Source organism: Zingiber officinale, chromosome 5A, assembly GCF_018446385.1.
Source record: "Zingiber officinale cultivar Zhangliang chromosome 5A, Zo_v1.1, whole genome shotgun sequence".
In the NCBI taxonomy this organism is placed as follows: Eukaryota; Viridiplantae; Streptophyta; class Magnoliopsida; order Zingiberales; family Zingiberaceae; genus Zingiber; species Zingiber officinale.
The window spans coordinates 138,780,850-138,805,008 of record NC_055994.1 but is presented as its reverse complement, the minus strand read 5'-3'; the positions used below and the strand labels follow the sequence as shown (position 1 = coordinate 138,805,008).

General features: G+C 34.2%; 1 protein-coding gene across 1 annotated transcript; it reads left to right on the top strand.

Moving 5' to 3' along the window:
• The first annotated feature begins 714 nt into the window (after positions 1-714).
• Positions 715-3,403, top strand: LOC121982080 (B2 protein-like). Its single transcript, XM_042534965.1, has 5 exons — positions 715-1,440; positions 1,679-1,779; positions 1,882-1,965; positions 2,812-2,922; positions 3,046-3,403. Exons 1-5 carry the CDS (start codon positions 807-809, stop codon positions 3,085-3,087), a joined length of 972 nt encoding a protein of 323 aa, XP_042390899.1. The 5' UTR covers positions 715-806; the 3' UTR covers positions 3,088-3,403.
• The last annotated feature ends 20,756 nt before the right edge of the window (positions 3,404-24,159 follow it).

Sequence of the window (24,159 nt, the reverse complement as noted above, 5' to 3'; positions counted from 1 at the left end):
TTATAATAATTTTGATCAAAACTAATTGTTAGTCAAAATTGCAACAGCAACATTGAATCATCAAATAAAAAGTATATTTTGAGCGACTCAGTATGAGATATAATTTTAATATTTTTCTAAAATAGAGATGATAATAAAAATATATTAAAAAAAAATACTCTTTTAATTTACTCATTTATTTATTTACCCCGGCTCATCTGTATCAAAGCCCAAATAACCCACTTCGGTCCATCTAACAAAAACTCATATTCATCAATGCGAACCCAATACACAAAAAATCTGTCTTAGTCCTTCATACAGAGAACTCAGGCATTTATACCGTGATCTCAAAATCTATTACATTAAACATCTATACTGATAACTACTGTACTAATCCGGCCGCTAATCGAGAAATACTGACGGAGGGTTAAAAAATCCAGTATCATACGATGATTGTGTGCTCAAAGGAGAAAACTCATACAAATATATTATAGTTGGGATAAATAATAAATTACGGATATCTAGATGGGATCGCCATTCTATTTAATTGCCCATCAAATATCACTGCACTCGCGAATCCATCGTCCACACACTATAATTCCCTCCTTGGCCTTCATCCGACTGTCCATTCTTCTCTTCACCACGCGTTTTCCCTTTCAACCCCCACCTGCTGGACAGCTGGCTGCTGCCTCGAAGCTTCTCATCCATTCCCTCGTTATTTAATCCAAATTCACCGCCGTTCTCCTTCATTTCCATCCGATCTACGATTTCTCCCCCTTTTTTTTTCTTCCTATCGATCGATTTAGATAGTAGTAGAAAGAGGAATCATGGAGGCTCAGAGGAATTTCCGTGATCAGGCGTCATTTTTGCAGTTCAGCGACCAGCTTCGGCTGCATACCTCTGCCCTCGCCAATCTCTCCATCGGAGACAGCATCTGGAGCGAACCCTTCGTCAAGCAGCAACCTCTCAACTCCAATCACGGTTCTGATCTCAACGGCGGGTGGAAATCGGCGTTTGGAGGCTCCCAGAAGCTCGCCTTTGGCACCAGCAACTACGGCGTCAATCGGTACAACAACGCCGACAACGGCAAGAGCGCCGATGCCGGAGGCAACAAGAGATTGAGTTATTCCGGCAGCGAAAATTACAACGATGGTGGGAGTGGTGGGATTATTAAGAATTATTTTGAGAATATGGCGGTCGACAAACTTGCTAGTAAGACGGTGGGTGGGAATGGGAAGAAGGGTATCACTGATAGCAATGATGGAAGCAACGGTAAGAAGAAAAAGAACCCTGACGACAACAATAGCAGCAGTAACAACAACAATAAGGAGGCGGCGGTTGACAAGAGGTTTAAGACGCTGCCGCCGTCGGAAACTCTTCCGAGGAACGAGGCGATCGGTGGTTACATCTTCGTTTGTAATAACGACACCATGGAGGAAAACCTCCAGAGGCGGCTGTTTGGTACGCCCTTCATTCTTCTATTTTTATCCTTTTAATCTTAATTAATCTTTACCTAATTGTTAGGGTTATATAATTCCCCCTGATGCAACTGAGAAGATTACACATGATACTTACATATCATTTACTGTTTGTTGTTGATCTAGAACTTGTAGAACTCTACAATTGCCCCCTTTTTTCCCTTTCTTTTGAAGAGTTCTGTTATCTAATTTTGGCTAACAATGCCTGTGATGTTTGATAGGTCTTCCATCAAGATTCAGGGATTCAGTGCGAGCAATCACGCCAGGATTACCCCTTTTCCTGTACAATTACTCCACCCACCAGCTTCATGGAATCTTTGAGGTGCTTAGTACATTCCTAATGGAATTTTTAGTTCTCTTCTTTATTTCATCTCAATTTCGAGGAAATTTCTCACGAGAGAACTCTTTATGTTTTGATGCGCAGTCAGCTAGCTTTGGAGGAACTAACATTGATCCCACCGCATGGGAGGACAAGAAATGCCCTGGAGAATCTCGTTTCCCTGCTCAGGTATGTTTCAATCGCTAAAGTTTCTTGCTTTACCTGATCTTATGTATTTAAGAAGCAAAGCTTGTAAAAGCATTCTTTTAACTGATCGTTAATGCATACTGATTTATAAATAATGTATCACGGATAGGATAATTAAGTTTTTCTTTTTACCTCAGCCCATCTTGTGTAAGTTGATCAACTCACGATCCAAGTCTCATTTTTTTTGGTCATATAACTGACCGATTTGCTAACTTAAAACTGATGTAGCTGAAAATATTCATTACTGGTAGTCAAATATGTCCTACTTGAAGATCTATCTGTTCCTGACTGATTCATTAGCAATGAAACATGGTAATAGTGTTAAAGTATGTTTTTTAAATCATGTGCCAGTAATATCCGAGGCAGTTCACTTGTTATTTGGATTTGTGGAATCTAGACATGTTCAATTTGCCATAAGACTTGTGCATGGAGGGAGACTCCTGTGAATATAAATATATGACTTTGTCTTCCAAGCAATTCAAAAATTTGGAACAAGTTATTGGCCAACCAAAATTTAACAAATTATGTGATGGTTTTGCCTGTTCTCCTCTCATTGAATGAATTGATTACCTAATCTATGAAGCTATTCAGGCTTTACAACTAATCCTACCATCTTCTGATCTGCCAAGACGCGGTTGGCGGTCCTTAACTTGTTTAATCATCTTAGTCAAATAAACAACTCACAGGCGCATTATGCCATTATTCATTAGTTAAATAGCAAAGGCGGGCACGTTAAGCAATTACTGGAAAACCAACAAATTCTATATTTCCATTTAGTATAATTTGTTTCCAGGATGTGATACTGAAAACATGTCTACTATCCCTTAGGTGAGAGTGGTAACAAGAAAGCTCTATGAGCCACTGGAAGAGGACGCTTTCAGACCCATACTTCACCACTATGATGGTCCCAAGTTCCGACTGGAGCTCAATGTGGAAGAGGTTTGTTCATTTTATTTTCAAACTTTTACTGTTACTCTTTTGCTTGAAACTTTGTTTTGCAATTTATCTTATGCAGTACTTGGTACTTGAATTGCATCAATGACCTTGATTCCATCTATGCAGGCACTGAAGCTCCTTGATATCTTTGCCGATCAGGATGCTTGATTAGAGTGTCTTGGCTATGAAAGAAAAGACTAAAAACAAAATAGATATTTATAAATTAATATATGTAATGTGGAGTAAATCAAGGTTTTGTACTCTCCGCTATTTGAGACAGAAAAACGAGTTGAGCATACGCAGTAAGCTTTCGCTTTTGGTGCTTCTACAGGGTTTTGTAAAATCTTGGATGCAATGCATGGACTATCCATTGTGACATTGTGGCAATGCATGGACTATCCATGTACATAGACATCCTGAGTAAATGTAATTTATTAGGAGGTGCTGGAAAATTTAAATGTCTTGTTGTGAAGGTTGAACTCGATTCGATCGAATTTTTCCATGAGAATTTTATTTTACGAGACTAGGAGATCATTGATTGGGAAAGATCAGGTTAATCCCTTCGGCTAGTCTCCTTGTGTATATAATTAATCTACAAAAATGTTATAAATAGCTATATATCATCTGCAGGATTTGTGTTTGTGTTTTTAACAAAGTGTTTTTTCATTCTAAATGAAAAATAATAGTGGCACCAAATATCATAGAAGATAAAGTGATACAAATGGAAGAGATTAGCAATCTCATTGTAAAACTAAGAGAATGTCACACATATACAAGTTCCAAGCTTGTGCCCAAGTCTTGTTGCATGAGAAGAAACAGATCAGATCAAATACTCATTAGGTTAGAATAATGAACCGACAAACTATGTTTATGTGACTTTAGTAGACCTAGGGATTAACGAAATATTCCAACTAACCTTGACCCATGAGCTGATGAGCACATTGGGCAAACTTCGTTAATGAGATCGACAATAGAGTCTACTACAATCTTTCAAGATCATGTGATGGAGTTTTGGTAGGTTGCTGATTTCTTAAGCATATAGCAAGGAAGAATTGTTGGGTTTGTATTATGTGAATAGAGATAGATGTTGTGTCTTCATCATGAAAGGGAGAGGAGTGATGCAAGTGTTTGTTGAGCGACTCATGAGTTTAACCTTTCTTAGTAGAGTTATAGAGGTATAGAGTAAGTCTCAAGTCTCAATGGCGATTGATCTTTCGGAGAGAAAATTATCGGATATTTTATATATATGATAGCTCGTTAGTGGGTTTTCTGTTAAAGTCCAAATCCGTTAAAGTGATCTAGATGATATGTTATTGGATTTACTTTTGGACGCGGATATTATATGTGTAGATCTATTTATCTTAAACCTGCTATCCATTATCATTAATGGGTTGATAACGAATAATGGGTATCAGGCTACATATAGAGTGTGATCCTTGCAAGGTTAGATATGAATTTGACGATCCTTGCTTCTCCATTCGGTAAGGATATATCATATACGGCGCCAAAACTCTAACTCTTGTGGAAGATCACACTTCGACTTCTAATTTCAGAATTTGGGGATAGCACATAGATAATGTCTTTGAATTCATGTATGGTTTAATTATAGTATAAGATTTTCAACATCTTACTATAATTTACTTTGATTTTTCCATGTTTATATCGACAAATATATACTGCAAAATAGATGTTTTTTTTTATTAATTGGTATCAGAGTCAGATTTTCATCGTTTTTATAGAGAAAACTATTAAATTTTTGTCATCGAATTCCAAAAAAAAAGACTTTCGTTTTGTGTCAGATTACGATCTATTGACGTAGAATAACACATATTTGATAAATCCATGATTAAAAATATCTATTTTTGTATTTTTTTTTGGCATTTTCAGATTTTTTCCATGATGAATAGTGTTCAACCTGTTTCTGTCGAGAAACTCTAGCGTGAACACCGTTTAGTCTATTTCCGTCGAAAAACCCTAGCTGAACATTGTTCAATTAATTGGTATTCGATCGACTTAACATTGTTCAATCAATTGGTATTCGATCGACTTAACATTGCTCGATCAATCGATGAACAATGTTTCGGTCAACTAGTGAACAATATTTTTGATCAATTGATAAATAATATTTTTCAGTGATTATGTGACAGTTTTGACTGTTTATTCAACAAAAAGTGTCCAACCCTAACTACAGCTGATTGATGCTTGGGCTCAGTCGATTGGCATTTTAGGGTTTCACAGTCGACTACCACTTTGGGTTTGACAGTTGACTGCCACTTTAGAGTTAACAATCGACTAATATTTGAGACCCAGTCAACTACAATAGTCGTTGATGCACAGAGACTGCCATTTATATCTAGTAACTGTTATTTAAGTATAGTCAACTAGTGGCACAGAAAACACAAACTGTAAGTTCTAAGTCGACTGATCAATCGACTGATTTAATTCAATCGACTGAAATAAAGAATAACCAACTATTGTGCACAAAATCAAAGAACAGTGACATTATATTTGTTTTAGTTGACTGTTGCATTTTTAACATACTACTATTTTTTTTGTTGACGAGCACAATATCATTTCAGGAATCTATTTATGTACAGTGTTGCTTGACTAAACTAATATTATTACTAAAGTGAGAACTATTAGTACAATTAAGTGCATTTTATGTAAATAGATGTATATTCATGCTAAAATAATTGGCACAAAGAAAAATTATTTTATGTCGGATATATGTTTAAAGTAGCTCGCACGTAAAGACACACATTGTTGTGTCTATCATGCGTACAATATATCGGTCCAAAGAAAGACATGTTGTGTGGCTGATTAAAGTAGTGTGAACATAATGTTTAAGTAATATAGCTCGTATACATTTGTATGTTATGTAGACATTATGTCAGCCCAAAAGAAGGCATATGTGTCACCGGCTAAGGATAATAATGAGCTATAATCTTTGAGTACCAACTAACAAAGTATAAGTTAATCTAAAGATAAACTGTAATATTGTATAAGGTTTCTCAATAAAAAGGAAACCATTAACATGTTATTTTGTATACTTTAGCATTTGACATGAGTTTGTTTTATTTTTCTCTTTTTTCCTTTAAGTGAACTCAATATATGACAACATTAGTAATATCCCTGTGCTCATGGGCACAAATTTTGCCAAATGGAGGGGGCACGTTAAAGTCGTATTGTGTTGCATGGACTTAGATTACATACTCAGGTATGATCGTCCTACACCTCAGTCCAGTACTAGCACTACTGAAGAGAGGGTTGTTTTTAACAAGTGAGAGCGATCAATAGCATAGGTCTAAGTATCATGAGATTGTCGATTCCAAAATTAAGAAGGGGCTCAATCTATGAGGACACTGATGTAAGAACCTTCTTGAATGATATAGCAAGTCGATTCACCTCAAATGAAAAAGTTGGGACATATATGATTTTGTTGAAGTTTGTTTCAATGTTGTACAAAGGGAAGGGAAACGTCAGAGAGTACATTATAGTAATGTCAAATATGGTAACAAGATTGAAGACACTACAACTGGAGATGTCCAATGGTATGTTAGTGCACTTCATCTTAATATCTCTACCTGTGCAGTTCACTCCTTTTAAGATCAGTTACAATGCTCAAAAGAAAAAGTGGACATTAAATGAGCTTTTTGCTCAATGTCTGCAAGAGGAGAGACTAAAACTAGAGAGATTTGAAAGTGCTCATATGGTAACAACTACTCAGAGTAAGAGTAAGAAAAGGAAAAGGACAACAAATAAGGGTAGGCAAACTATAGATTTAGGGTCTTTAGGCCATAAAGTGCAATTGAAATAGGATAAAGAACCAACATGTTACTTTTGCTAGAAGAAAGGTCACATAAAAAAGGATTGTCTCAAATATGTCACTTGATCTATAAAGAAAGGTATATTTCTCAACTTTGTTAGTTATAAAGTCAATTTAACTTTAGTTCCTCATGACATTTGGTGGATAAATACCGATGCTACTATTCACATTAGTGCCACTATGCAGAGTTATTTCATGAGCCGATTGTTGTTTAATTGTGAAAGATACATCTATGCGGAAAACGACAAGAAGGTCAAAGTAGAAGTGATAGGTCTTCTTCAGCTTTCTTCATGAAACAATATCTATTTAAATTTATATGATACTTTTATTATACCATTTTTTGATGAAATTTAATTTCTATTTCTTATTTGGAAAAATTAGGTTATTATTATTCATTTAAAAATGAAAAGTTTAGTATTTTTTTATATTCAGTACTGGTTGGCAGTGGTAGTACTACTTGGCAGTGGTTCCTTAATTGATAGGCTATATAGATTAAACACCATATCTTCTATTAATATTGAGAATGAAATAATGCATAGTATATGAACAAAGCAAAATGTGTCTAATAAGAATTCATCCATGTCGTGACATATACATTTAGGACATATATCCAAATCATGCCTAAAGAGGTTAATGTTACAAAGAATTCTTGATTCCCTTGATATGACAGAATTTAAGGTCTATATAGAGTGCATCAAGGGAAAACAAACAAAATGAACAAAGGTGCAAATAGGAGTAGTGAGCTCTTGGAACTAATATATACAGATATATGTGGATCATTCCCTGAGACTTCTTGAAATGGTCAAACTTTATTAGTTTCATAGACAATTACTCACGATATGGTTATTTGTATCTTATTCATTAGAAGTCGCAAGCCCTAGACTTATTCAAACTTTTCCAAATCGAAGTTGAAAATTAGCTTAATAAGAAGATTAAGACTCTTAGATCTAATTGTGGTGATGAGTAGTATGGAAAATATGACATATTAGGTTAGAAATGTCTTGGGTCTTTTGTAAAATACCTAGCTGAATGGTATCGTCCTTCAATACACCATGTTAGAGACTCCTAGTAAAAATGGTGTAGTTGAGTGACACAACCACACCTTTAAAGACATGGTAAAAAAAGTATGATTGTATTTTTTATCATAGTCCTTATGGGTGAGGCATTAAGGACTATAATTTATTTACTAAATAAAATACCTAGTAAAGTCGTGACAAAGGAGTTATAGATAGGCAAGAAGCCTAGTATTAGACATCTATACATCTAGGATTGTCCAGCTAAGGCTAGGCCTTATAGGCTTGCTGAAAGAAAACTGAACATAAGGACTATCAACTGCTATTTTGTTGGGTACTCTAAGAGATAAAAGGGGTTTAAGTTTTATGACCTCTCGACAAAGTCCTTCTTTGAGACGGGTAACACAAAATTGATAGAGGATAGTGGGAGTACATCCAGGCGATAAAAATCTTTTGAAGATGAAAGCATTAACGATCCTGTTAAAGTTACTACTGATGTAGTAGACAGTAATAGGATAACCACTTCCTACGCTTTTGATATTGCACATCTGAGAGTAGTGATTGAGCCAAGATATTTTCGTTCTTCCTATGATTCAATCGGAGGGTCCTTCGTGTTAGTGCAATCATCCCTGAGTTGGCTCAAGCCTGAGTATCGATGTTTGACAATATGTGAGAGAGAAGTCAAGAAAGGATCGGACACTTGACTAGCTAGGAAAGTCGTAACTGGAGGTTAAATAACAGTAAGTTCTAACTAAGGTTAGGCAAATGGAAAATCCTAGCAGGGCTAGGTGGTGGAAGATCTAGTTAGAACTAGGTGAATGAAAGTCCTAACAGAGCTAGGTGGTAGAAGACCTAGTTGAGAACTAGGAAGTGGAGACCTAGTCGGGAACTAGGAGATGAAAGTCCTAGCGAAGCTACACAGTGAAGACCAAATTAGGAACTAGGTAATGGAAGTTCTAGTGGGGCTAGATAATGAAAAAGTCCAAGTGAGTTAAAGGTTGATCAAACACTTGGTGATTAGAAGTCCAAGTGAGTTATAGAGGACCGAACACTTAACACGAGATGATAAGTCCAAGTGGATCAAGGAGAACCAAACACTTGGCATGAGATGATAAGTCCAAGTGGGTTGAGGAGAACTGAATACTTAACATGAGATTAAAAGTTCAAGTGAGCTAAGGGTTAAGCAAGCATTTGGTGAAAAAGCCTTGGCAGGTCAAGAGTGATCGAATGCTAGGCAATAGAAAGTACCAACGAGTCACAGATGACTTTAGAATTTGACAAAGGAACCCTAAACTTGAGTTTAGAGTTTAGGATTGAGTAATCGATTAGATCGATAGATTATCCTAAAGGCCAATCGATTAGGCAGATTTCCTAATTGATTGGGACTTGTTCTAATTGATTAGGTTGATTGCCTAATCGATTGGGATGGTTTCACAAAGCACAGTAAGACTCTAAATCGATTGGCTAATCAATTAGTCTTGTACTAATCAATTAGTTCAATTGATTAAGGGTGTTTACGTTTGAGAACATAAGAGCTTGGAATCGATTGGAGCAATCAATTCGAGATTCACTAATTGATTAGGGTAATCGATTGAAGCCTATTCATGAGAGCATATTAGGCGCTGAAATCGATTGAAAAATTGATTGAGATATTCTCACGAGAACAAAAAGCTTCTTAATCAATTGGCAATCGATTAGAAGCTTCCTAATCAATTAGTATAGCTCACCAATCAATTAGCCAGACAAAAAGAGCCATTCAATTGATTTTTGAACAGTTGTCTGACGTGGCAATTGATTAGGTGCAAGTCTAATCGATTAGAAGGTATCGAAGGAATCCTAGAAAAGAGCTTTTTGTGGACATTTGAAGATGCCAGTTCTTGAGATTTTGGCGACAAGTGTTATTGTACTTTTCAAATATCAAGAGGCTAACCAAAGCAAGAAAGAGCAATTAAAATAAGGTTCATTGTTATAAAATCATTTTCGATTTCTTATGTAATCTTGTTTGTATTCTCATATTTGAGTTTGTACGGAGCTTCTCTACCTCCAAAAATGAGGTTTTTTATAATGTACGTATGAGTGAGGAGTCAACTCTTAGATTAATCATCTCAAAGAGGTGGATACCAAGTAAAATAAAGGTGTTAGCATTGCTTCAAGTTTCCATTGCAAATCAAGTTCAAAGAAGTGATTGAAGCTATTCACCCCTTCCTCCTAGCTCTCTACATATCCTAACACTTCCATTCCAATTGAGAACTTACCTCAGATTGTATAGGAAAAGGAGACCAACAACTTCTAGTAAGTATGTTTATTTTCAAGAGCATGACTTTGACATTGGGTTGGAAAGCGATCATGCCTCTTTCTAAAAAGTTAAACAATGCTCTAATCCCACTAAGTGGATCGAAACCATGAAAGAAGAAATGAAGTCTATGGCAGACAATGATATTTGGAAACTTATTGAATTGCCTAAAGTCATGAAATCAATTGGTTGTAAATGAATATTTAAAATGGAATTCACCTAACAATGTTGAGAAGTATAAGACTTGTCATGTTGCCAAGAGATTCACTCAGAAAAAGAATATTGATTACAATGAAACTTTCTCACTTGTTTCAACAAAAGACTCCTTCAGAGTAATCATGGACTTGTGGCTCATTATGATTTATAGCTACATTAAATGGATATAAAGACCACATTTATCAATGGAGAAATCGATAGTGCAACCTGAGAACTTTGAATCAAAGGATTCAAATCACCTAGTATGTAGGTTAAAAAAGTTCATTTATGGTCTGAAGCAGACGTTCCATCAGTGGTTCCAAAAGTTTGATCTAGTGATTATCTCATTTGATTTTTGAGAAAACCCTATTGATCAATGTATATATATCAAGTTCAGTGGGAGCAAGTTCATTATACTTGTTTTGTATGTGGACGATAGTTTTCTGGAAAGCAATAATAAGGGCATGCTGCATGAAACTAAGTTATTTCTATCTAGTAACTTTGAAATAAAGGATCTTAATGAAGAATCTTTTGTATTAGAGATACTGATTCATTACGATCATTTAATGGACATTCTTGGACTTTTACAGAAAACATATATCGAAAAGGTGCTTAATCAGTACGACATGCAAAATTGTGCACCTAGTAACACACCTGCATCTAAAGATAAAAGGTTTAGCTTGCATCAATGCCCACGACTTGAACTTGAGATTCAAGAGATGCAAAAGTTTCCTTATGTATCTACAGTTGGAAGTCTCATATATGCACAAGTTTGTACACGTTCAGATATTGTGTACATAGTTGGGATGTTAGACAAATATTTGAATAATCCTGCACTAGCACATTAGAAAGGCATTAAGCGAGTTATGAGGTATTTGCATAGAACAAAAGACTATATGTTCACATATCAGAGATTAGATCTGTTGGATCGTGAGCACATAAGAGGGGGGTGAATCTATCTTTTTTAAACTTTAAAAACAAGTGTGAGTATGTAGCAAAAGAAAACAGAAAATAAGAAAGAAAATAACACACGTTCGATTTTATTTAGTTCGGAGCTTTCGACGACTCCTATTCCAAGACCCAGGTCCTTTGGACCTTTTCGATGGGTAATCCACTAACAAGGAATTGAGTACAACGAACAAAAATAAGGAAGTGTAACAACCTGCACTTCCTTTAAGCAGTAATGTAATTGACTGAAAATAAGTGTTTCCAACACAAGGATGAGGAAATTGTTAGCTCGGGTGTTGGCATCGATCTGGCGGCAATGGTCAGATGTAGTCGAGTAGCAATACAATAGCAACGTGAGGTTAGAGCAGCCGAATGGTCGAGGAAGCGCATAAACAACTTGTATAAATTAATATCTGAGGTTGCTGTTTGAAGCTGCTTTTATAGTCATTTTTGGGCACCTAGACCACCCTGGGTGCCTAGACTGAGACCTATCCTATCCAGCTTCATCGCTGGATTATCCATCTCTAGGCGCTTGGATTGCTGATGTGTTTACACCTTGACGAAGCTCTATCTGGTAACCTCTATCCACTCCTAGTTGCCTAGACTAGCCCTGGGCACCTGGACGTTGACATGTACTGGCTAGTCGAAGTGCACCAACTCAGCTATTCGAGTGATTGGATTCAGGACCATCCGGGCGCCTGGACCCACTTTGGGCTCCCAGACCTCCAGGCGCCTAGACCCTACTTGGGCACTTGGAAGCCCTTTTTCCAGCATTCATTTTCCTGTACCACAGTATTAGCACAACAAGTATAATATGAAATAAATGTTTTGACAATTTCGGGACTATCCAGTCCTTACTTCAGATTTCTTTAAAACCCTAGGTCAGACTGACATCTATTGTTTCCTCAACTGGGAACGTGCCCTCACTAGATCTCTCTTCCAGTGTTTACCTTATCGTTTGTCGACTTACTTGATTTTTAACCCATCAGGTCTTCCTATCAGATGCCCCATCTGGACTTTAGCCAGTTGTCAGGTCACACAGACATAACTAGATTTCCTGTCAGATATCAACCTATCTAGTTTTCCTGTGACAGCTATCAACTTAACTGGACTTCAATTTAGTGTCAGGTCCCATCAAATCTTTCAGTCCTGTATACTTGGTAAATAGGTTAGAAAACACAACATGTAATTTAACCATTTGTCATACATTAAAACTTAAGTTTTATTATTAGTGTTAACTGCACCAACAATCTCTTCCTTTTTGATATAATGACAATTTGGGTTAAAGTTAGAAAAATATGTAGAAAATAACATAACATGAAATGAGAAAATAATTGACATTATGTTTATTCTCTTAACATTGTTAATTTTATTTTAGTTGGGGTTTTTGGTTGGGTTATCATTTAAGATATTTTCCTATCTATTTTTCCATCTTAAACCCTTTACCTTTCCCTATTTGCATTCGTCAAAACATGTATAATAGATAATAACCACAACTTAAAAAAAATAAATACAAGTTTGGTTTTAGATCTATTTGAGAGAAAATTTTCCAAGTATTTTTCAAGAAATTTTATAACAAATTTTGTAAGACATTTTCAACAAATTTTCCATGACTTATTTTTTTCAAAGTAAAAAAATAATTTTCAAAATAGATCTTCCCTCTTAACCTGATATTTCTTTAAAAATAATTGTCTATGATTTATCTTTGATTAAATGTCTAACCTTTAGCTACTAGCTAGTTATCTAGAAGATAGTAATGTTCACTTAGTTAGTCAAGTTAAGTAATAATATCTAGCTAGTTGTTTACTAAGAAGGATTACTTTAACTTGATCAATGTACTGTGGAGGTTTTCACCTAGACTTATATTGTTGCACTGAAATAAGCATATGAAGTCCAGGCAAATCCCTATGCATCTCATATCATTATAAGTTTTTGAATACACAAGCCAGGTAATCCTAATGTGCTTATGAGATGATAGCTACCTAAAACTATAGGTGCATGATTTCTAGGAGAAAACCTAATCTAAGTCCATAAAAGTTTGAAAACATAACTTAAATAAAAATAAGTTTTGTAAAACATGAGTTTTAAGAAAAACATAGGTTTTGAAAAACATGATTTTTTTTAAAAAAATAGAACAAGTCCTAGTCTATAGTACACATTCCTAATTATCTTCTTAAATTACTAAATTCAGATTCTAGAAGTGATTAGTAAAGATGTCAACCAAATTTTATTTAGATTCAACATAGTTAAGTTTAATGCCTCCTCTAGCTACATGGTCTCATACAAAATGATGTTTGATTTTAATATATTTTCTTCTTAAATGATGCACTGAATTTTTAGTTAAGTTGATTGAGCTAATGTTGCAATAATTTTTTTTTATACATTTTTATGTTCCAAGTTAAAGTTTTTTAAAATGTGCATCATCCATAATAATTGTGCTCAACATTCATCAATTGCTATATATTCTACTTAAGTAGTAGATAAAAAAATACAGTGTTATTTTCTACTAAACCACTTATACTTTTTTGATCCAATTTACAATTGACATAATCTGAATCAGAGAATCCTATAAGTTCAAAATTTATTTGTCTAGGGTACCACATTCCTATATTAGGTGTGTACCTTTTAGATATCTAAAGATCATTTTGACATTAGTTAGGTGAGATTCCTTAGCACAAGTTTGATATCTAGCACACATATTAACTGTAAATAGAATAACAGGTCGACTCACAATAGGTACAATAGACTACCTATGACACTTCTGTAATATTTTAGATATACTAGTTTTCTATTTAGATCACTATCTAAAGTTATATTAGTTGTCATTAGTGTTTTTATTTCCTTAATATTTTTCATTCCAAACATTTTAAGCAACTCTTATGTGTATTTTTGTTAATAAGCATACTTTTCTTCATTTGTTTATTTAATTTGTAAACCTAAGAAGAATATTAATTTACCTACTAGGCTCATTTTAAATTTTTTTTCCATTTGGGTTATAAATTTTTACAAAAATTCTGAATTTATTGATCTAAAAATTATATCGTCTACGTACACCTGGATTATAAAAATATCTTGCTTAAGAGTTTTTACAAAAGGGTTGAGTCAACTCGACCTTGGTTTAATCCTTTAGAAATTAGCTAACTAGATAACCTTTCATACCAAACCCTAGATGCTTATTTTAAACCATATAATACTTTCTTTAATTTAAACACATGGCTAGGATAATCTAAATTTTTAAAATTTGGATGGTTGACCTACATAGATTTCTTCCGTGATTAGTTTGTTTAAGAAAATAGATTTAACATCCATTTTATAAAGTTTGAATCCTTTATAGGCTGCATAAATCAATAACATTCTAATGGATTCAAGTTCAGCTACTGAAGCATAGGTTTCATCATAGTTAAGTCTCTCTACTTGACTAAATCCTTAGCTACTAATCTAGCTTTATTTCTAACAATTTCTCCTTCTTCATTTAGTTTATTTCTTAAAACAAATTTTGTTTCTATGACTTTTTTATTTTTGGACAAAGGTACTAAATCTCAGACCTTATTTCTTTCAAATTGAGTCAATTCTTCTTGCATGACTATAATCCAATCTAGGTTAAGTATGGATTCTTCTACTATTTTATATTTAATTTTAGAAATCAATGTAATCTGACTTAAGTTTCTAAATGTTGATCTAGTTTGAATCCTTTGGTCTGGGTCACCAAGTATTTGGTCAATTGGATGGTCTGAACTAACTCGTGTTGATCTTGAATCAGTTTGGTCTTGTTGATTTTCTTGTGATTGTTCTTGCTCATTTTCTTGATCTTCTATTTGGTTTAGATTTTCACTAACTCCCCCTTGATAAGTGCTAGCCCTAACAAAATCAATTGATTGATATTAAGTTTGATTTATGTTAGTTTCTCTAGAGTTAGTATTTTCATCAAATTTTACATTTGTTATTTCTTCAATTCTTAGTGTACTTTTATTGTAAATTCTGTAACTTCTACTATTCAATGAGTATCCTACAAAAATTTCTTTTTATGCTTTTAAGGTAAATTTTCCTAAGTGTTCTCTTGTATTTAATATATAAATTGAACAACCAAATACTTTAAAATATTTAATATTAGGTATTTTATTATAGTAAATTTCAAAAGAATGTTTTATTATGTTTTTATTTATTGTTATTCTGTTTTGTACATATCAAGCTATACTAACTGCTTTTGCTCAAAAGTATTTGGGTAATTGGTATTCATTAAACATTTTCCTAGTTTCTTCTGGTAGAGTTCTGTTTTTTCTTTCTACTATTCCATTTTGTTGAGTTATTTTAGGACATGAAAACAAATGATGATATCCATTTTCTAAGCAAAATTTATTGAACCTATGATTTTTAAATTCACCACTATTATCATTTCTAATTCTTTTGATTTTTAAGTCTTTTTTATTTTCTATTTGTTTATAAAAATTACTAAAGATTTCAAATGTTTTAGTTTTATTTCTTAAAAATTTTATGTAGGTAAATTTTGAATAATCATCGATTATCACTAAATAATATAAACTTCCATTAATTGATTTAATTTTATGTGAGTCAAATCAGTCTAAGTGTAATAATTCAGATATTGAATTAGTTTAAATTTGATTGGTTGGTTTATGAGTTGATTTGGTTTATTCTCCTTATTGACAAGCATTACAAATTGTTAAGCCAAAATTATATAATTCGGTAATCCTCTAACTAAGTCATTTAATTTAGTAATATTTATAAAGTGGGTACGAGACGACCTTCTATGTTATAACCAGGTTTCCTCTTTATGTATCAAGTGACATTTAAGTGAAGAGTTAGCTAGGTTAATAACATAGTTGTTATTTTGCCTAAATCCATTAAGTCTTATGTTAGAGATGTCTATGCGTTAACTAAATATTTAGACGATAAAACCTAACCTTATAACCAGAATCATACAATTGACTAATACTAAGTAAATTGAACTTGAAGTTTTCAACTAATAATACTTTACAAATAATGAAATCGTATTCAAGTTCAATGTTACCTATTTCAATTACTTTAAGTTTGTCATTGTTTCCAAAGACAACTATTTCTAGGGTCTTGAGTTTTAGTTTTGTGAATTTGGTGTAATCCCTAGTCATATATATGAAATAACCACTATCCAGTATCCACTTAGATTCCTACAAAAAGTAGGAGTTATTAATTAACTTTGAAAACATTGATTAAGGTTAAGTTTTATTTTTTAAATTAATTATGTAAAGTAAGTTTTTAGGTTAAATTAATTAAGGTTTAATTAAATTTTAACTTTAATTTAATTTACTTTTTAATTTGAGTTTTAATTTAAGTTTTAATTTTTAATTTAAGTTTGAATTTAAGTTTAAAGTTTTAGCCCTTAATTAAGCATCTCATCTGGTCTAATTTTCCAACCAAGGTATTTATATAGTTTTGTAAGATGAGTTAGTTAAGTTCTGAATATAGTTTAACTTTGTATTAGATTCAAGTTTAACCGTCATTTAATTACATGTACATTTAAAAAATTAACTTCCAGGTCATGGCGAGACACAAGGGTCTTCTTGGGTATCAAAACAATGATCATTTCTAGACATAGCCTTTTTAAGAATTGATACATTTAACCTTCCTATTAAAAAACCTTGATCTAACTAGCCGCGGGTGTGGAGAGGTAACTTCGGTTAGTTCCATTCAGCTAAGTAGATCAAGTAGAGTACGCTTTACCCAGCTTGACTTTTTAGACAAAGTTTTTCTAATGTACTATCATCTGGCCCTACCCTAATACTAGGTTGGATAAAAGTCAAATTATCTTTTTTAGTCTAGTCCTATTTATCTAGACGGATAGGCTATATTTTTGAGATGCTAACTAATTTAGTGCCTCCCCCTATATCATATATTCTATGTTTTTATATAATAAATTTTATCTTTGGATATATAGTATTGATTTTGTCATACTTGCTTTGTTAGATAAGTTTTCAGAACCCAAGCTTTGATTTGTTTCTTGTTTTGATTAATTAGTAAAATAAATAATTTATTTGTTGAACTACATTTGTATTCGAGTCTGGACTTGTTATAAACAACTCCTTGGGATCCAAGTATTAAGTCTAGATTTTTAGATCTTATTATGAATTTTTATATTAATTCTTTAAGTTTATTAACTTCACATTTCAAAATAGATTTCTCTTCCTCAAGTTTTGCAACTTGAGTCGAGTCTCCATTTTGAACTTGTTTAGTTGAGTTTAGGTTAAGTTATTCCTTAAGGTCTTGATTTTCCTTAAGGAGAAATTTAGCTTGGTTTTCAAATTCAAATAACTTTCTATTTAAACAAGAAATTACTTTAAAAACTTCACATTTAAAACATAAATTGCCTTGTTAGAACCTTCGAAAATGAGTACAAACTTGTGGCTTGATTTATACTCGGACTCCTCTTCTTGATCTAAGTCGATTTCTGAATCGAGTCTGGCTATCATCAGTGTAAGGTGGTTAATTTGCTTTTGATGTTCTGTATCTGACTCTTCGGAGGAAGATTCTGTTGGTTGCTACTCGGAATATCGTACTGGTTTCTCTGTACAAAAATTTTGTACAAGTCCTGCACCTTTCTTAACAACCTATTATGTTCTTTAGAAATTAAATTTGGAATCGCAAACGGAACTTAACATTATTGATTCCAAATTCAATTTATCTGTTCTTAGTGGTTTAGACTTGGATCGCAAACGATTCTTAACATTATTGATCCAAATCCACTCATGTTACAAATTCAATTAAATATTAATTTCAGAGATCGGTTTCCAGGTTAAACATGGCGAGACACTAGGCCCTCTTGGGTATGGGAGCATCCACCACTTCCTAGACAAAGCCTTTCAACGAAATTTAATATTTAATTTCTTTATAATAACCCTAGGTTTAACCAAAAAGAACAATTGAATCACAAGTTCGAAGAATAAAAGAAACACAAAAACCGAAAACATAAATTCGATTACTTAGATTCATTAGCCTCTTGTGTTTGGTATTTCAAAATCTATACAAAGAAAACTAGTATGATGCGGAATAGAATTACTAGTTATATCTTTATTTGTAAGCAACAACCTCTTGATCTTCTATCGTATTCCTCTTCTTATCTCGGACGTCGTGTGGGCGACGATCTACCGGGACGAGAACTACCACCACCTTCCTCGTTGCAAGTTTCGGTCACCAACCTTCAAGCTCCAAGTATAACACCTCACCCTCCTCACTACTAGTCTGTGAGGGTGGAGCGCTACTGGACTACTACTTAATTAGAGTTATTCACATGTAAAGATCAATACATAAACTCTCTAAACATGCAACCGATAGCAGCGGAAAACATAAACAACTTATCTCTACATTCTACTCCAGCATATGAACACAACTAAAACTATACATCAATCAAATCATGCTGAAATATATGTATTAATCTGAACATGCATGCAACCATTATACAACTCAGATAATAGGTCTAATGTGCATAACAATTTAAATGAGAGAATTCTAAATACATGACAATCTTAATAAATTCTTATGCTAATCCCAAGGCTTCTATAGTCCAGACATCACACATCCGTACGCACCTTCTTGTCGCCTTCCTTTGCTATAACTTTTCCTTTCCTTTATCTGCAGTAAGAGGAAAATGCATCTATAAGCAAAATTGCTTAGTAAGCGTTATCTAACTCACAAAACTTGAGTATACATGTAAGCTGAAAGAAATCTAGAAACTGAATGCTCATCTAATAGCAAAAGAAACATAACATACTGAAATACTAAACATGTAAGCGAATCTAAACAACATGTCAGTATATAAGAAAACTAAACTTGCTGAATTTTAAACTTATGTGAAGCTTATTTTTTTTGTTTAAAAACTTATACTTCAAAATAATAAGTTTAACTGAACTGATACATAAGCTGGGCTAAACTGATGCTAGGCTAATGCTAAATCTGAATTGTATTCATGTAATTGATTTGTGAAGTTTTGAAAACTATTTTCATAATAGATAAAAATAATAATCATGCTGCTGATGGGCCCGGCAACTGTACTTACTATGTGCGCATCCCTAACTAGACACGAGGTAGCTAGTCCCAAATCTAGTAGGGTTTACTAGGTTATCTAAACCTAGGGACGACTATGGGAGCCCAACCCAAGGACAACTAAGAGTCCAGCACAATGCCACTGATAAAAGTAAAATACTGATTCATAAGCTGATTTATCTTATCTCGCTCTTACTAGGTTATCTGAACCTAGAGCTAGGTTATCTTTTATTACTTCTAATATATAATGCCTCGGCATTTTAACAAACACCTTGTGTGCCGAAATCTCTAAAGTCTTGACTTTGGGATCTACTTAAAGCCTTAACCTTTTTCTTTCTTTTCTTTATCTTTCTTATACTTCTCTTAAACTCAAAATACTGTAATACTTAACAAGATCTGCACTATGATACTTAACAAAAACTGCAATGCTAATCATAATAGAGTTCAAGCTTGGTACAGTAACAAAAGAAATCAAACCGCATGCTAGAATAAAGAGACTTAAATCTGTAATGCTGAACAATGAAAAATCTGCAAATCTAATTAAGCTACTAGAGATCTAATTGGATCTTCCCATGCTAAACCATCAAAACTGTAATGCTAAACAAATTCAAAATCTACAATGCTTAAGGTAATAGCATGAAGGAAACTACATGTATAAAGTTTCCTACACAACTAAACTGCCAACCACATGCTAATCTAATCAATTCATTCATCTTCCACAATCTAACAACTGAATTGAGATACACGGCAGCAAGGAAATTACATACTGAAATATTCAAACATATAAACCATTCCTGTTCATAGTAGTAATCACAAGAATGACACCACATGCTTGAAATCTAACTCATCTCCTATACATTGCCTGCTCACAAAGCCAAGACCTAATCCCTTCAAAACCCCTTCCATCTTCTCTATGAGAACTCACGGCAGAAAACCATTCGAAATCAGAAATTTCAATCACAAGGCCTGAAGAGAATCCAAACTACCTGCTTAACCTACACAATTTACTTTCTTCCTTTGAGAATCACGGCAGTAACATCACAACAATTCCTCCTTACAAACATACTTCGAAAATCAGGAATAAGAAGCTAACATGAATCCGAAACTACTCTACTGCATGAGAGGAAGCACTTACCTTGCTTCTTGGACTCACAGCCGAACAAGAAAGCTCCTAGGGTTTCTGAGATGCTTGAGTTCCCGACTCTTCTTCATACCCACGGGTCCTCTTCGGCAAGGAGGTCTCTTCTCCGTGAGGAACTCACAGGATTAGCCCTTCGCCGGCCACCGGAGACGAAGCCTCAGCTTCGTTCTTTGTTTCCGCCCAACACCGCCGTCGCTCGCGAGGGAAAAAGAGAAGTAGGAAATTAGGTTTTGATCACGCCAATTACCTAAGTTCCCTTTTATAACTATGTATTCTGTTAACCAACTACTACTTAAATTTATTTCGGCCCGATATTTGCTAAGCACCGCTCGCTTGGGCGCTTGGTCATCGTGCTTCGCTTAAGCCTCTGACCGGGTCAGAGGTCGCGGGTTCGAATCTCAGCCGAACCTCTTTTATACCTAATTATTTTCTGTTATTAACTACTACTTAAATTAATTTCACTCTTTCTTTAATCAGCACGGCCCACTTGGGCACTTGGCTATCGCACATTGCTTAAGACTTGGTTCGTGTCGGAGGTCACAGGTTCGAACCTCGACCGATCCTCTTTATTATATTTTTTTATTTTCTGTTTATTAACTATTACTTAAATAAATTTCACTCTTCTTTTAATCAGCAACGCCCGCTTGGGCACCTGGTTAGCGGAGACAACTAAAAGCTTTGCTTAACTGGAGGTCTCCGGTTCGAACGTCGGCTTAATTTCTTTATTTTTTGCAACTTATTTCTTTTGGTAAAAATATCAAACGAACTAAAAAAATTACATAAAAATACTCTAAAAATTTCTAAAAATCTCTAGAATTTTTCTAAAGCATGTCTAAATATTTTTAATTACTATTAGGATTTAAAATGAGAAAATTTGGGTCGTTACACCAAGGGATGCTAGAACAAAACCGTCTTTCTCTCCTTCTTCTCCAAGCAAAATCTAGCCACCACAAGAGCTCTAAGAGAGGGTGCCGCCGACCACTAAAGAAGAAGAGAAAAGGAAGACTAGGGGCTGGCCACACCAAGGAAGAGAGGAGAGGGAATAATAGATGTGTTGTTCTTAGGTGAGGCACCACTACCCTTCTTTTATATTCCTTGGTCATGGCATATAAGGAAAGTTTTAATAAAACTTCCTTATTCTCCTTTCCAACAAAAGGAAAATTTAAACAACAATTTCCTTTTTAAACTTCAATGGCCGACCACCACCTTGAGCTCCAAACAAGGAAAGTTTTAAACACAAAATTAAAACTTCCTAATTTGTTTCCGGAAATTTTTAAAATAAAATTTCTCTTAAAAAATTCCCTTCATGGTTGGTTATAAAAGGAAACTTTTATAAATTAAAATCTCTCTATTAAAACATGTGGATGATTACAAAAAGGAAAGTTTTCTCCAAAATTAAAATCTTCCTTTTCATCTACAAATAAGGAAAGATATCAAATATTTCTTTTAATATTTTGTAGAAAGATATAAAAGGAAAGATTTATAATTTTTAAAAATCTATTTTAAATCATGAGCATGGTTGCAAAAAGGGAAAGTTTTATCAAAATTAAAAGCTTCATTTTAACTATAAATAAGTAAAGATATCAAACCTTTCTTTTAATCCTTTATAGAAAGCTATAAAAGAAAAGATTTAAATTTTAAACTCTCTTTTAAAACCATGGTTTCCACATAAAAAAAGATTTTAAAAAATAAAATCTTTTTATTTTATTTTGGCCGGCCCACCTAGCTTGAGCTCCAAGCAAGGGCCGGCCACTAACTTGCACCCATTAGCCTTGTTTTGGCCGGCCCTAGCTTGGGCTCCAAGCTAGCTTGCCGGCCACCTCAAGGTGGGTAGAAAGTGGGTATTTGGTGGATATAAATAAAAGGTTACGATAGGGACCGAGAGGAGGAATTGGTTTTGGTCTCCCGATGAAAATAAGCTTCCCGTGTTCGCCCTGAACACCCAACTTAATTTCATCAATAATAATTCATACCACTAAAGAATTATTATTAAACTACCGCACCAATCCCAAATTACATTTTGGGCTCCTTCTTATCATGAGTGTGTTAGTCTCTCTGTGTTTAAAATATCGAATGTCCATTAATTAAATGAATTACTAATAACTCACTTAATTAATATCTAGTTCCAAGAGTAGTACCATCAACCTTATCGTCATGTCGGACTAAGTCCACCTGCAAGGTTTACATGACAATCCTTATGAGCTCCTCTTGGGGACATTATCAACCTAGATTTCTAGGACACAGTTTCCTTCTATAATAAACAACACACACTATAAATAATATCATTTCCCAACTTATCGGACCTATCGATTTATCGAACTAAATCGTACCCTTTGATAAATCAAAGAAATAAATATTAAGTATATGTGTTTGTTATTATATCAGGATTAAGAGCACACACTTCCATAATAACAAAGATCTTGTTCTTGTATGCAGTCAGTATAAAAAGAAACTTCCTTAAATGGTCTTGTTCAATACACTCAGAGTGTACTAGTGTAATTTTATAGTTAAGATAAACTAATACCAAATTACACTACGACTATTCTAATGGTTTGTTCCTTTCCATCTTAGTCTTGAGCTACTTTTTATAATTTATAAGGAATTGATAACATGATCTTCTGTGTGTGACACCACACACCATGTTATCTATAATATAAATTAATTGAGCAACTACACTTAGCATATAAATGTAGACATTTGACCAATGTGATTCTTTATTTCAAAATAAATGTTTACAAAAAGCTAAACTTTTAGTATACACTCTAACAATGTTCCAAGTGACTTGTAGTGCCTTCTTCTTCCTCATCTTCTTGTACTTGTCTTTTTTTCGATTCAGACACTCGTACTTGAAATGACCCTTCTTTTTACATTCAAACCAGGTGATATTTTTGCCTTTGCGTCATTGGATTTTGATTTGACTATCTTTTATAGATCATTTTTGATGAAGTTCTTCTTTCTAGTGAACATTTTCCTTACCAGGTTTACTAGTTATTCTTCATCTGATTCTGAGTTAAACTTAGTTTTTGACTTGGGCTTGGTTCGAGTTCTTAGTTTCATCTCCTTTGTCAAACATGTAAGAAATATTATACCCTTCTCAACCCAATTTGAGTTAGTCTGTTCATAGAGTTCAAGTTCACAAAATAATTCATCTAATTTTAATTGATCTAAATTCCACAAAAATTTATAAGTATCTACTATATATGGCCATAATGTATTTCGAGGAAAAGAGTTTAAGGCATACCTTATTGTAGGACCGTTGCGGCCGGCTAGAAGGGGGTGTTGAATAACCCTATAAGAATTTAAAAAAACCCTTCCTAACTTTTCAAAATAACACTTGTAAAATATATTAAGCAGAAAATAAAGCAAAAAAATGAGGCACCGGATTTGACTTGGTTACAACCGGGGAGGTTGTTAATCCAAGGAAGATGGTAGCACTAAGAGCTCCTTCAGGCGGAGAAGCCTCGTTTACAGCAGTGTAGGCACAGAAAGACAGAAGCTAATCTAAGCAGTGGAAGCACACAAGTATTGTTTATAATTTCTGAATTAATGAAGAGCTTCTTGACCAAGGCTATATTTATAACCTTGGTCGGGGCGCCTGGAAGGGTTCCGGGCGCCCTGGGGGGGATAAATTTTATCCCCCAACGTTCAAAGCTCGATTCGATCAAAAACTCATTTCCGAGCGCCCGGAAGGGTTCCGGGCGCCCGGGCTGGTCCGGACGCCCCGGGCTGGTCCAGGAGCCCCGGATGCTTAGTCAACTCCAGTTGACTTTCGTACGGGTCCTCTGCTTGGTTG

What these genes read in the sequence shown, in the direction of transcription:
- LOC121982080 (XM_042534965.1), top strand. Translation starts at nt 807, where the DNA reads ATGGAGGCTCAGAGGAATTTCCGTGATCAGGCGTCATTTTTGCAGTTC. An exon ending in CCTCCAGAGGCGGCTGTTTG is followed by an intron (nt 1,441 to 1,678) that starts GTACGCCCTTCA and finishes GATGTTTGATAG; the next exon opens with GTCTTCCATCAAGATTCAGG. An exon ending in AGCTTCATGGAATCTTTGAG is followed by an intron (nt 1,780 to 1,881) that starts GTGCTTAGTACA and finishes TTTGATGCGCAG; the next exon opens with TCAGCTAGCTTTGGAGGAAC.